The 13,473-nt window shown below is 42.2% G+C and overlaps 1 protein-coding gene across 2 annotated transcripts in view; it reads right to left on the bottom strand.

The window, feature by feature from the left end:
* cacna2d2a (calcium channel, voltage-dependent, alpha 2/delta subunit 2a) overlaps nt 1-13,473 on the bottom strand; it is a 133,272-nt gene that overhangs the window by 14,564 nt on the left and 105,235 nt on the right. For both annotated transcript variants that reach the window (XM_029501182.1, XM_029501181.1), the window contains exons 9-20: nt 11,303-11,353; nt 10,907-11,006; nt 9,395-9,556; nt 7,865-7,975; nt 6,946-7,024; nt 4,118-4,167; nt 1,792-1,881; nt 1,395-1,463; nt 720-794; nt 554-628; nt 354-425; nt 166-237 (exon numbers count right to left, since the gene is read on the bottom strand). In XM_029501182.1, the coding sequence (XP_029357042.1) occupies nt 166-237; nt 354-425; nt 554-628; nt 720-794; nt 1,395-1,463; nt 1,792-1,881; nt 4,118-4,167; nt 6,946-7,024; nt 7,865-7,975; nt 9,395-9,556; nt 10,907-11,006; nt 11,303-11,353 (1,006 nt within the window). The remainder of the gene's footprint in view (nt 1-165; nt 238-353; nt 426-553; nt 629-719; nt 795-1,394; nt 1,464-1,791; nt 1,882-4,117; nt 4,168-6,945; nt 7,025-7,864; nt 7,976-9,394; nt 9,557-10,906; nt 11,007-11,302; nt 11,354-13,473) is intronic.

Below are 13,473 nucleotides of genomic sequence, written 5' to 3'. Positions count from 1 at the left end.
CAATCACAATAACACTTGGCTAATTAACACTGTCACAACCTCAGCACATGTCTCTTCCTATCAATGGGGGCAAACAACAGATTCTGAACATCCAAAGTGATTCAGACTCATCACAGGAAGACACTACTTTGGATCATGATTGAATCTCAGATATTGATGACTTGCCTCATCAACTGACTTAATGAGCGTCTTGATTTTCCTTTGCCCTGAATTGCCATCAATCATCTTTCGGCGGATCTGAAAAAATGAGAAAGAGAGAGTGCGATATGCTGCAGAATGAGAAGGCGTACGAATACATGCAATCCCAAAGAAAAGTAAAAACAAGTGAGGTTTTTGCAGTTATGTCGCCTAACCTCCTCCTTGTTGCTGTCCTCTAGCTCAGCGTCCAAAAAGTCCAGCGTGACGGGCTCCCTGAAGTTAATGATCTGAAGAGAAAGAGGGAAACCAGGATGTGCGATCACATCAGCCAGCAGGACTTACCTCCAATTTCAGCTGCAGAATCAGAAGCAGCGGACTCATTTTCTGTTAAAGATGAGCAAACAGCCGGACCAACCTTAGGTCGCAGGTTGGGATGCAGAAGTACGTAGCCATTTGGATCGATTGCAAAAGTGTAACCATTGGCTCCAAGCTGTACAGAAAAATGATAAATGAAGATGTGATTCAATAATCATCACCATTAAAGTAATATGAGGGTGATACTGACTGCACAGCATGCTCACTCTGTATGTAGGCGTCTTCTTTTTGATTTCGTTGATTGCAATATCTACTCCCATGACTCCCAGGATGAGCTGGTTCTGTATGAAAAACACATAAAGCAACTATTAGCACTGCATCCACAACCCCTGCTGACATAAGAGAATCACACAGAACTGGTAGCTGTGCTGTGAGACTACTAAGAACACCTCCGTGCCATCTTCTGACTTATTATCACTTAGTGTGCAATCTGATTAGTTCATATTTTCACAGTAAATCTCGAACGGAGTCGCCTTGCAGCAGCGTTGCTGCTTAATCCTGTGCGATAAGCTCAGAGTAAACACTTTGGTCATGGATACTAGAAGCCGGGTGCATCTGTGTTTCCCGGATAATGTAGGTACAACAGATGGGCGGCTGTGATGTCTGCTGTCCCCTCAGGGGGGAGGTGTTGCCTAGAAGAGCAACATCTGGGTCGATGCCATTACAAATGACCGATGATGGTCAACAACACCCAAGAGATGAAAAATATAAGCCGAGAACCTCAGGCTACACAAATGCACGTCTCTGTTTTAAAATTTGTGTGGACGTGCCCACCTCAGTGACGGTAAAATCATTACTATTACATGATGATAATGATAACAGTCAAGAATCCTGAATGCGAAGCAGTTAGTGTGGTGTTAGTGTTCCAGTGTTGTTTTTACCTGAGAGCTCATGGTATCAGCAGTGAGGTTGAAGACTGGCATCGTCCCAGTGATGACAAGGCCCAAACCCTGATGAAAAATCAGAAATCCAAATGATGCAAGTTCATCTGATACGCTAAAAGGCCTCAACGTTTTGCCTGATTAAAAAACTAATTCAATAATCAGAAGCAAATAAATCGTATGAAGTTTAAATCTGAAAAAGAAAAAGAAAGATTCAAAAAGGTTTGACACCATTTTCATGAGCTGAATTTGCAGAAAAATTGCAGAGTGGGTGAGCAATTACACAATTAGTTGCTTTAGTCTGCACAATGAACATTTGGGGTAACTTACATAGTTTACTTTAAGGATTTATCAAATGAAATCTTTATAACTCATCCAATTTAAAGTTGTCACTCACCAGAGCGTCCTGGTAGACGTTTGTCCACAGCACCTGTTTGGCTTTTGGGCCAGCCAACACCATGGGACGACCAAGTACATCAAGGTACTCCTACAAAAAGCAAAACACAAACACTAGTGCGATGGCGTGAAATAAACAAAAACAAGCAAAAAACAAAAACCCTTTTGATCAAACAGACGCTTACAGTGCTTGTCATGTACAGACATTAAAAGCAGAGAGCTGAAAGAGCCACCCAGCGTTCCTCCGTCATAAAACTATAAGACCCTGACCGGCCTCCTCTCTGTCACCACATAAAGCAGTGGGCCACCAGCAGTATCCCGTCCCTGCCGAGCCATAAAGCCTGCAGTCCTGATCCACTCAAGGCCGTTTTTCATCATTATGAAGGAGCTATTAAAAACACATTAAAGGTGTCAATGGCACAATGTGCAAACAGGACATTTCTCCCAGGGGTTCTACTGTCAACGCTGGCACTGTGAAAATGCCCCGTGGCGGTCGTGAATAGAGGTGAAAGGTTAAGTCAACGAGTTATTCATCATATTCAGTATATTCTTTTCTTTTAAGGAGCCACCGCTTACGAAAGCTGAGATGTCTTTTTCGTAAACAACTTATTGATCCCTGCCATTTTGGAGATGGTGTGTTATTGGTAAAATTATTGAGCGTGTGACCTAATGACACACCAAGTACCTGCACAGTTTGGGGGACAGGACAGTTGCACTACGGGATTTTTTTTTTATCTTATTGGGAACAGCACAGATATTTTCTAACTAAAATGGCTGTGCACATTCTGGTGCCAATATCATATTCAACCTTCAGGTGACGAATGACATCAAATGTTTAGGTATTTATGTATCAAACATAAAGAATTGCAAGCAAAAAAGCTGGGTCCCTCTCAGGGTTATATTTTAGTTTCATACATTAACAGTTTTTACATGAAGATGCTCAATTTTGCAGTGAAGAAGGAAGTCTAATTGCTAATTTTGGACGCTTGCTATCGCCCTTTGTGTACATATTCTCAATACACAAAAGGGATGCCCTGTATAAGTGCACAGCAGTTCTGGTAATACGCTTTTGACGGTTTGTTTTTCATCGTCTGAACAGTGTGAAGCTGACAGGCGTAACCTATTCTATTATTAGCTCAATAAAAGTCCAGTTTAACGCGCCACAGGGAGATATTCCATCAGGACAATGACAGCCAGACCTTTTCTTGGGATATAGGGGAATTTTTCCGCCTGGCTAGAACAATCTAGGAAACATAAAAAGTCAGCAACCGCAGATGTGTGGCCCGCAAAGCGACGGGGCCATATAGACTCAGGCAGCCTCCCTGTGCGCTGATTAAGCTCTATTGTCTCCCTGGGTAATGTAACAACAATGATGGCAGAACATTAACTCATCAGTAAGTTCTCAATAGACAAAACACCCCAGCTAGTCTGTGGCCTTGTTAGTGTTACTCCACTGAGACACAACACAGACAAGCTTGAATGCAATAAATAAGTAACAAAAAAAAAAAAAAAAAAAAAAAAATCTGTCACATGTAAACTTAACCGTAAACAAAACAATATAGTTCCAATTATTTATTCACTATTCTACTCTGCACACAGAAATGAATGGCACATAAAAAAAAAAACATGAATAATCATATTTTTGCCATCTCAAGTGCATCTGTTATTGAATTGTTGTCATCTCAGTTGAGTGAGACTGTGTGTTGCGTGTGCGATGTTGAAGGGCAAAGCATGGTTAAATAACATAAGCCCGGTGTGTTTTCTAGGCCTATACAGGGAGCTATAGTCACCCACTTTCAGAAAACCTATTAGAGTAAGTGGCAGTTCTCAGAATATAAATATGCCTGAGTTAATGGAACAGCTGACAGTCTATTCTGGGGCCTGATCGCTCACCAGGGCCGTGGGTAGTGGGGGGTTGTGCTACAGCCCCCCACCTCCCAGCAACTGAGTCAATTTCTACAGCTGGAACGAGGTTATCCCGAGGATCGCTAGGGGCGCACAGTGTGCTGGGGGGTGGCGGCACGGTGTGTGAGGAACCAGAGGTGTATGCTTCTGACAGACAGACAGAAAAAAGGAGACAACAAGAGAAAGAGCTGTTTCAAAGTCTTTAGATTGAAAGAAAGAATGAACAGAATGACCATAGCTGTGTTTGTTATACCTCCATCAAAGATATCTGCAGTCTGTGTAATTAACACCAAAGCAAGCATGGAGGTAGAAGGAAGAATGGGCAGCCTTCTTGCTTGAAACTGACGGTTTTTTTTTTGGGGAATTTGTCGAGGTGGATTCAGATGCTTGTACACGCTATATGTGTACGCTATTTATTTTACCTGCGTGTTGATTCTGATGGCTCCAATCGATGGGATTTCAAAGTAGTAACCTAAAGATTAAAAGGAAACAATCAATACAGTATTCCAGCAGAACGTTTCCGCGCTTCACGGTGTGTGCCTTTGTCATGTTCTGTCTCAGCGCGGCCCATTTTCAAGAATTAAAATATTCAAAAGTGATCACTTCTGCAGAGTGGAGTCTAATCTCTACAGTGTTATTAGATAAATGTAATGCCACCATTTCCAGCTGATGACGTTGAGCCAGATGGGCTACGTTGAGCTTGTGGCCATTGACCTCGCTACTCTCATGGTTGTTCTGTAGGATGTAAATGTGGAGGCTCCTCGGGACTGCCTTGCCCCTGGCTGTGCTGCTGCTGATTAGGAATGGAGGAGATTGACCGACTGGGTCAATAACCGCGCCGCTCCCCGAGTTATTAAAGCCATGAGTGTTTATACAAAGAGCCACGAAATGGAGACAGCATCCCCTGAATGTTAAAAGGCAGAGATGACTTTCATTATTTTGATGCATTATGCACTTTGCCACAGTTCTGTGCCATTCATTTGCACATGTGAGCTCGCAGACACTGCGCACACACGCGTGCACAGGCGTACACATCCCTGCTCACCCAGTCACGGGGGTGCAGCTATCTGTTATAGTTTCCTTCAGAGTAGCAGTTGTCCAAGTGCTTTTGGCTGAGTGCCAGAGATGTGGCATCTGTGGTTGTAGGGCAGAGCTCAGTGAGTGGTGAAGAGAGGAACATTCAGGCTGAAACTAAACAGTAAGAACGTAATATAGGTCCCATCTGTGCTGTGCACGATAACAGCAGTGATCCGCTATGTGAGGGATGTTGGGATTGTAATCGAAGATTGTTCTGATCACTGTTTTCTTAGTGACTCATTTACATAATAGCTCAGCACTGTTAGAACTCAGTTTTCCTCAAACATCTTAAGTCCCATGCATCTGCTGAGGAAAATTTTAAGAGAAAATTGGATTTTTGCTGTGATCCAACTAACTGGGCTATACAATACACTGTGTCATATGAATTGAGCTTGATTGAGTTTGAATGGAGTATTGATTATGTCAAGCTTTTTAAGCAGTTGTGGGTAAGCTCTCAGCTGCGGTTTAGTTCTTTCTGTATAAAGTCATCATATTGGCCATGCTGTGTCCAGTATGTGTAACCCTTTTCCTCCAGTGTTTACTTTCTTTCCATATTCAGGCTTCTTGTCAACAATAGTTCCAGACAATGTCTAGGCTCGTCCCATAAAGTTATACAGCTAATTTACTTGAAGATGAGTTGAGTCTTACTCGGGATAGTTATATAGATTTTATTTTATTTCTTTAACCATATTTTATTCCCAGTTTTGGATTAAATCCACCACTGCTTAAGATCAACGTGGTAGACCATATTTGCCTTTTGTCCTCCATTTCACCTTTTTTTATTATTATTTTTAAGGATAATGCTGTTCTGTTTGGGATTTTGTCAGACTGTCTTAGAGCATGGCAAATGGTTTTATTGTTCTAAGGGTCAAAGAGAGGTAACATTTTACTTAAGATGGGCTCGCAGCTCCAGCTAGCATTTCGAGTAGCCTAGTTGTGGGTGTTTGTACTCCCATGGGTGTCATGGGTGAAGGGTTAGGGCCCATGGAAGTGTTAGGGAGCCAGTTCTGTTGGAGTGAGATACCAAAGAGTAATAAGTGGTAGAGATATGAGAGGACAGCTCCATTGAGACTGGTGTGTCAACACTATTGTCCTTTGTTGGCAGAGACTTTAGTACCATGGTAATCACTACAGTCGCGAGCAGCAGAGAGCATGTTGGCACAGAGGCGTAATCCTGGACTTTCCCCAGCCTGACAGGGAGATGGCACAGTAATCATCCTGCTACCAGACTCCTCCTGCTAATTAATAACAACTTCTGGGGAGATACTTCTGAAGCACTTGGCTCCAGTGGCAATGAGCTAATCAGCAGCAGCAGTTAGCTGAGGCTTCATACAGACAGCTGAAGGCCTCATAAAGGAGCAGCTTCAGATAAACTGCAACACTGAGAAACTACATTGAATCAAAGCACAACAAAGGGAAGATAAATGGGCTGTGGGCTTAAAAAAGTGGTTAAAACCAAGCACAGCAATGGAAAATTTGAGTTAAGCTGGGTGAGATGAGATTCACTGCGACTATGTAGCCAACAGGAAGAGCTGCTGATTCATATGGGTTGTCAGACTGTCAGTCAGAGAATGGACTGCCCGCATGCCGGGTTAATTTAAGGACCGCAGAGGCTCGAGATTCATACAATATTCATTTGACTGTCCCATGGAGTAAGAGAGACACCTTACTGGATGATGTGAGCTTTGCAATGGTGCAGGCGTGTTTGAATGCTTTGGTTTATTTCACTTTCTACTTAAACCTTTCAAGTTTGGTTTGGATGAGGTCCCAACCAACAGTGACGTCACCAAGTACTGTAAATACACCCACACAAAATGAGTGATAGATTGCTGCATTCATTTACTTATTTGTGGGTTTGGACGTGAGCTTAAATCGTCAACATTGTACATTATACATTATCTGTGCTGTTGTGTACCCATAAAGACTGAATGGCATGACATCAATTAAAAGTGTTGTGTTGTTCAGCTTGGGCTTGTGCTTCTATGCAATGTGACCTTTTACATTGGAGAGTTGTTTACAGAGAGTAGATCCCATGTGATGCGCACACAAACACACACACACAAACAGATATATATAGTCATTGTACTATTTAACAACATACAACTTATTACATACAACTTTTATCTTCTTTAATCATACGCACAAACCTGCTTTAGCAGAAACCTTCACTTACCTTTATTGGCACAAGCTATCCACTGCAAAGGTGTGACATCGTAATTATGTTGGCCGACTGAGAAGGTGAACACTCGCACCTGGACAGAGAGAGAGAAGACACGCATAAAGATTCATAAAGACGTGGAGGGCAAAGGAGAAAAAAATTGTGCGAAGGAATACAGTAATACACCAATAATTATTGCAGTGGCAACTGCTAATGAAAAACTACAACCTGCAAACCTGCTTTTGGATGGTAATAGGTTTGCTGTCATGTGATAACTACAATGCACAAATCTTGACTATGATTCGATTAGCCTCAGAGTCAACTCGCAAAACCGTCTCCATTGCAAGACTGCAGTGAGAATGTCGTCAAACTGCAGATTATTCCTGCATGACAGCAGCCGTCAAGAGGGAACTTGATAGTAATAGATATCAGAATAAATATTATTGGGGTTGTTAAATGAGGGACAGGAAGGGCGAGAGTGACAAGAAAACAGGAGCAAAGATACACACTCTATCTATTGGCTGTAATTTCCATAGGCTGTGATGATAAATTAGCTAATTAGTCAGTCGGTCATAGCAGTTAACACCAGCAGCACATCATCAAAAGAGATAGAGGAGGAGAGAGGGAAATAGAAACAGACTCAGAGAAGGGGAGACAAAGCTGAACACTAAAGAGATGAATCATCAGAGGAAATAGCCTGAATCAGAACAACTAAAATGGAAGTGAAGAAAGCTTGAAGAGGATATTATGTGCACAGATTGGAGTGCTTGGCATGTCTGACAGCCTAACTAACACAACGGCCTATGCTATAATAAGACAATGTCAGCGGAAAACAGTGGGAGATAGGGCCTGTTAAGACAGTTTCTGGACATGCATGATCTCTTGGGCTGGCAGAATAGATGACTAGATAACAGCCTTATGGGGACCGACTCACTGTTTTGTTGGGCCAGTTGTACTTCTCAAAGATTTCCTGTGCACGATCCTCCCCACCGTCTGTAAACATCATTATCATCTTATTGCAGTTGGCCCGCGGGGCACTGCTTTCCTGTGGCACATGAAGAGAAAAGAATGAGGAGAGAAGGGGAATGTAAAGAAAAAGGAAGAGAGGAGAATAAGAGGGGAAGGTGGTCAGGCTTTACCGCAATTCAAAAAGGGTGTGCTATTTTAGTAGTTGTTTCAAAAAAACCTAACGTAAAGTTTACATAATAAAAACATTGAAAAGATGTTTTTGTGACAATCAGACATTTAGCATTTAGAAGCAGGACATAAACACAATACAATACATGGTTCATAATGGTCTATGATGCAATTAGATACAAGGCTCCCTGTTGTGGACCTGAAGGCTGTTGTATAAACAGATAATGATTAACAGGTTGATAGTTTATAGTGTTACAAGTATTTGGACACTGTTAAGACTTCATCGGATAAACGTGGATAAAACTTTAAGTACAGAATCAAATATACAGTTTTGTTTTTTTTTTTTTTTGCGGTGACTTTGCTCCCTCTAATCCACTCTTATCTTTAATTTTTTACTTTTTAGTAACATTTATCCATTTCCCAGACAGTAGACATGTCCTTCATTTCAGTGAATTTCCTTTCATTTTAAGCACACAACATTCTATCATTAAATTTGATTGTGTCTGAAGCACTTTCACACCAGCATTTTTGCATTATATGCTCATAACTCAGGTGCCAGTGTTTCTCATTCAGCTTTCACTGCCCCCCTTCTCCAGTCTGCACAGCTGCTGCCATTGATACGCAGGCCAGCGACGTGTCAATCTGACAAGATTCTAATAAAGATAAATAATATTGCTACAATTACATATTTTTATTGTGCTTCTGCAACCAATCATGGGAGTGCGTCTGCCACAGATAGCGATTAAAGGGACCTTTTTATTTCTCATTCCACTTGGGAAAGGGTGGGGGTGGGGAGGGAGGCGCATTGGGGGTTTGCAGCAGGCACTTGGCTCTATGCCGCCAACCCCACCAGAGGAATATAAAGTGTCTGTAGCTGATCTCCTCTGGGCTGCGCTCATCAATCATCCTATCAGAGCCCATTATAGTGGCAGCCTCCTAAAATACACAGCAGCATATGGAGCTGAGGCAGCACCTGTGTTGAGAGCAAGTGGATGCCTGCTGCTGACAGACAACACCACCGCGTTGGCTGCTGCAAATGCTAGCATCGCTCCATTGCAACAGCAGTTGCAATCAGACCAATCTTCGACAATGACAAAAGTCTGGAAGTCTCTTATGAAAACCTGAGCTACTCACTGTCAGCACTGTTTTATCTCTGTAATTTCAGTTTTATTAATTGGATTAGACAATAACTGTGGCAGAGTGCACTGAAGACACCATATGCAGATGCAGCATGTTATCTCAGACTTTCTGGAAGCGAACAATTTGTCAACCACTGACAAACATCCACCCTCATGGTGCCCTGCCTTAAAGTGTTGTTGCTGCTTACATTCAGAAGCTGTTCAAAGGCGAATGTGAAGCCAGACTTGTAATCTGTAGTTCCTTTGGCTTGCATATGCGTGACAGCCTCCTTGAAAATCTTCTTGTTACGAACATTGGCTTGAACCAAAGTCCTGAAGCAAGGAACCACAGCGTCGGCCTTCTCATTGAACTAGAGCAGGGAAATACAAGAACACATGTGAGAATACTGGACGTATGATTCCAGACTAAACAAACTTCTTCTTCTTACTTAATTCAAGTTAGAAATCCACCTGTTGTAAGACTGTTTTTTTGTGCTAACTGTATATGTGTGTGTAGTTTATGGCGACAAGATGCAGACATGGATGTTTGCAGATGTGAGCTTCTCTGCTACTCTCTGGCTGGCAGTAAAGACCGGTAATTACAACTTTCCATACAAAGAACAGGTGCACCAGCAATGCCAGTGCAAACCACTGAACAGAAACCCAGCCAAGGTAATATCATCTGTCTCATCTCATCCACCAAATTAGCCTAAAGGTGTGTATGGTTGTTTGTGTGTTCGGCATTTAGATTTGTTGTGCAGCGTCTATGCAAGTTTCAAATGTTTCTTTTTCAAGGTCAACTTGAAAATCTAATGACCTTTTAAAGCCAGATTGATATAACATATAACAAAAACGAGGCATTTCTCACTGGCATGTGTTGTTAAATTAGCAGACAAAGAAAGCAAAGAAAAAGAGCCATATATACAGGAAACAGAATTGGTTCACACCCCCCATCCATAGTAAATACATTTTAAAAAAGTCCACTGAAATAAATTCTGTATTATTGGAACTAATTATATCAGCATGACAAAAGTGAGGCCACAGTTTGTCATAACGATGAGTACTGAAGCATGCAAACTCAAGAGATGGTGTCTGATGATTATTTTCAGTAATTTTTTTGTTGTTGTTGTTGTTAATAATGTCTTTTGTATTTGCAAATAATTCACAGCAAGCTTTTGTAAGCCCTAAATTTCTTTATTGGGGTGAAAATCAGATGCATTTCCAGCCAGATTACCATGCTCATTTCTTGCTCTTAGAGCTGGGATTTAGAGGCATACAGTGGCTAAGAGCAATGGATTATGAAGGATTACTGAAGGAAGTCTCTAAACAGAGCCACCACACCAAGCATGTGGACATGTGTGTGTGTGTGTGTGTGTGTGTGTGTGTTTATCTGTCCTGCAATATAGGATAACATTAATATTCCCCTAAACATTAGTCCTAATAGAAAGCTTAGTAATCAGCAGAGAGTGAAAGAGACAGAGCAGCAAAATCCCACATGGACAACAGCGATGCAGGAAGAGCAAATAGACTATAATGAGGGAAGTGCAGCGCTTCTACTCCGAGCAAACAACTGGGAGCAGTATAAGGACACTGTGCCTTTTGCTGACTCCCTGCTTGATTACCACCTGTGTAATGAATAAGACAAATATTTGTGTTATTGCTGTTTCCATGGGTGATTTGTAGGATTAATTGCAAGTCAGGAGCTACAAACTTTCACTCACCCTAGCCACATTCACATAGTCATCATCGGAAAGAGTGTCTAGCATCTCCACGACGGAGGTCTTCATGAGCTTCAGGGTGAGTCCGCTGACGCTGCCGCTCCTGTAGGAAAGAACCAACAAACCAAAAGGCTCAACAAAAGATCAGAATCTTGGGAGCTTAATTTATCAGCAAAGTTTTTCTGTCAATGTCCCTTTTGGGTGCTTCATCAGGGACTGGTTTCTCATCACGCAGCATTTGTATTGTGGAGACAGTTGTCCAGAGACCAGGGGGCGAGGAGCAGTTGCTTCTCTCTAACTTTAGGCTTCCTCAGACCAACAGGTGGCACTAGTGCCTTTTTATGGAAAGACACCACAGTCAGGGAGTGATGTTGAAGAAAGAGCCAGTGAGACACTCACACATCCACAATGATGACCATGTCCTTTGGAGATGATGCACCTTGGATATACCTGCACAAAAGACACAAAGAGCCACCTTTAATTTTTTCCAACAATCTTTGTGAACCACGCTGAAGAGAGGAGCCAAAGTCACAATGAGCTGAGCCATGATGATATCAAGGGACCATAGCTGAGCCCACAGAATACAGAAAAGGCTTATTTGATTATAAGCAATAATAAGGTGTCCTATGTAGTATACTTCAGTGTTCGCAACAGCTACTGTAAGCTGGCTTCAAATCAAAATCAAATAAATCAAATGCAAAGGTATTTATATAACGCCAAATCATAACAAAGTTACATGAAGGTACTTTACACATAGAGCGAGTCTAGACCAAACTCTTTATGGAGTTGTTAAAGGACCCCAATATATATCTCCAAAAGCACTTGGCGGCAGTGGCAAGGAAAAGCTTCCTTTAAGAGGCAGAAACCTCAGGCAGAACCAGGTCCAGGGAGGGAGACCATCTGCCTCGACTGGTTGGGTTGAAAGAACGAATGAGAGAGAGAGAGAGAGAGAGAGAGAGAGTGCGAGAGAGAGAGCAAAGCAGAGGCAGAGAGAGAGAAGATGCCATGGAAAAAACAAACAAAACATACAGTGATTGCAACCTGTTAGCATTAAATGTGCACTAGTAAATATTAGCAGTCAGGTAGAGGAACAGGTCACAGTGAGAAGTGAGTCGTAGTGTGGAATGATAACTAAAGGTAACTTGCAGCAGTAGATAGTGAGCAGAAAATGGAGCAGAAATGATTCAGCACCTATAGGACGTGGACCGGAAGGGAGAGGACAGGAGGGACAAAACACAGACTACTGGAAGGAACAAAAGTTTAATGTTGTTCCTCTTCAGCAGTGATATTTCACCATTCTGAGCAACTATGACTCCAAGTCATTACTCCTTAAGCCACAGTAAATGTTAGTTTATAGTCCAAGTAGATGGTAATACGACAATGGGCTGTAGTGAACTAAAATGTCTGAACAACACAAGCGATCAATATAAAAACCGTCTCCTTAGTATGACATGCCCTCCAAAATGTACAAAATCAACATATATATCAACAAAAGCTTCATAATACCTAGAACCAAATGACGTTAAGATGTTAAGATGCTTCTGATATATTTAGATATTGCCACCCTGCAATTTTATTTCAAACCTGTTTGAATTAGCTGGATTCTTGTTTCAGAAAATTTACAGGTGAGATGGACGATGGAGACCTGCTGATAATGATGGAGTTGAGATGAATGGATACCAGTCTCGCTTAACTTAAATAAAAGTAAAAAAAAAAAGGAAAAGAAATGTCTGCAGTGATGCTACAGTGACTCATACAATGCAAAATGCTTTATTTTTAGTCACTTGAAAATTATATAAAGTTGTTGAGGCGCAGCTGGGGTGGTGCTGACCTGTGCTGAGCTAAGTACTGTCAACTAAACACGAAAGCTTCTGTTCCTTTAATGAGTCATCAGTTGATCTTCAAACACATGATGTAGTCCGGCGGTCTCTTTGTTCGGGGGGGGGGGGGCACCAGCTACTTTTGACCTTCATGCTTTGGTTGCAAACAAGACTTAAAATAGTTGTTGTTTTGGGTGCCTGTCTGCCGCAGCCCGTTGAAGGCCCACAAAGCAGCGATGGAACTAAAACTAGCAAGGCCAGGAATCTTGTGTCTTGGAAGAAGCTCACATGTGACATCTGGTTATGGTGGATAAAGGATTATATAGTGAGGAATATGAAATATCCCTTTGTTCTGCTCCAGTGGCAATTAAGTTCCCATTTTCCCCTGATACAAAGAGAGTTGACATTGATGGACATTATAGGTATTTTTCTATTGCACACTGGGATGAGGGGCTTCAGATGTGAGTACTAGTTTGACATTCTGAGGAGCGAACAGGCGAGCAGTTAGCAACCGTCTTAGGCAGAGTCAAAGTAATCATCAGGGGTCTCTTTCTGCTGATTATCAGCCATTCTGCTGAGTGTGGAGGGAAGCCAGCTGCCTGCGGGCCTGAGAGGCTCTGTTCTTACGCACGGCCAAGCTGATATGGAGGTAGAGCGACGTAGCCCCGGTAGGCTTCGCTCCCACAAGTCTCAGTGCTCCGGCACACTGGCAGGCGCCACTCCAAACCTGCAGAATGACCCCTAACCCAA

Source organism: Echeneis naucrates, chromosome 5 (assembly GCF_900963305.1).
Source record: "Echeneis naucrates chromosome 5, fEcheNa1.1, whole genome shotgun sequence".
Classification (NCBI taxonomy): Eukaryota; Metazoa; Chordata; class Actinopteri; order Carangiformes; family Echeneidae; genus Echeneis; species Echeneis naucrates.
This window is presented reverse-complemented; position numbering and strand designations above follow the sequence as displayed.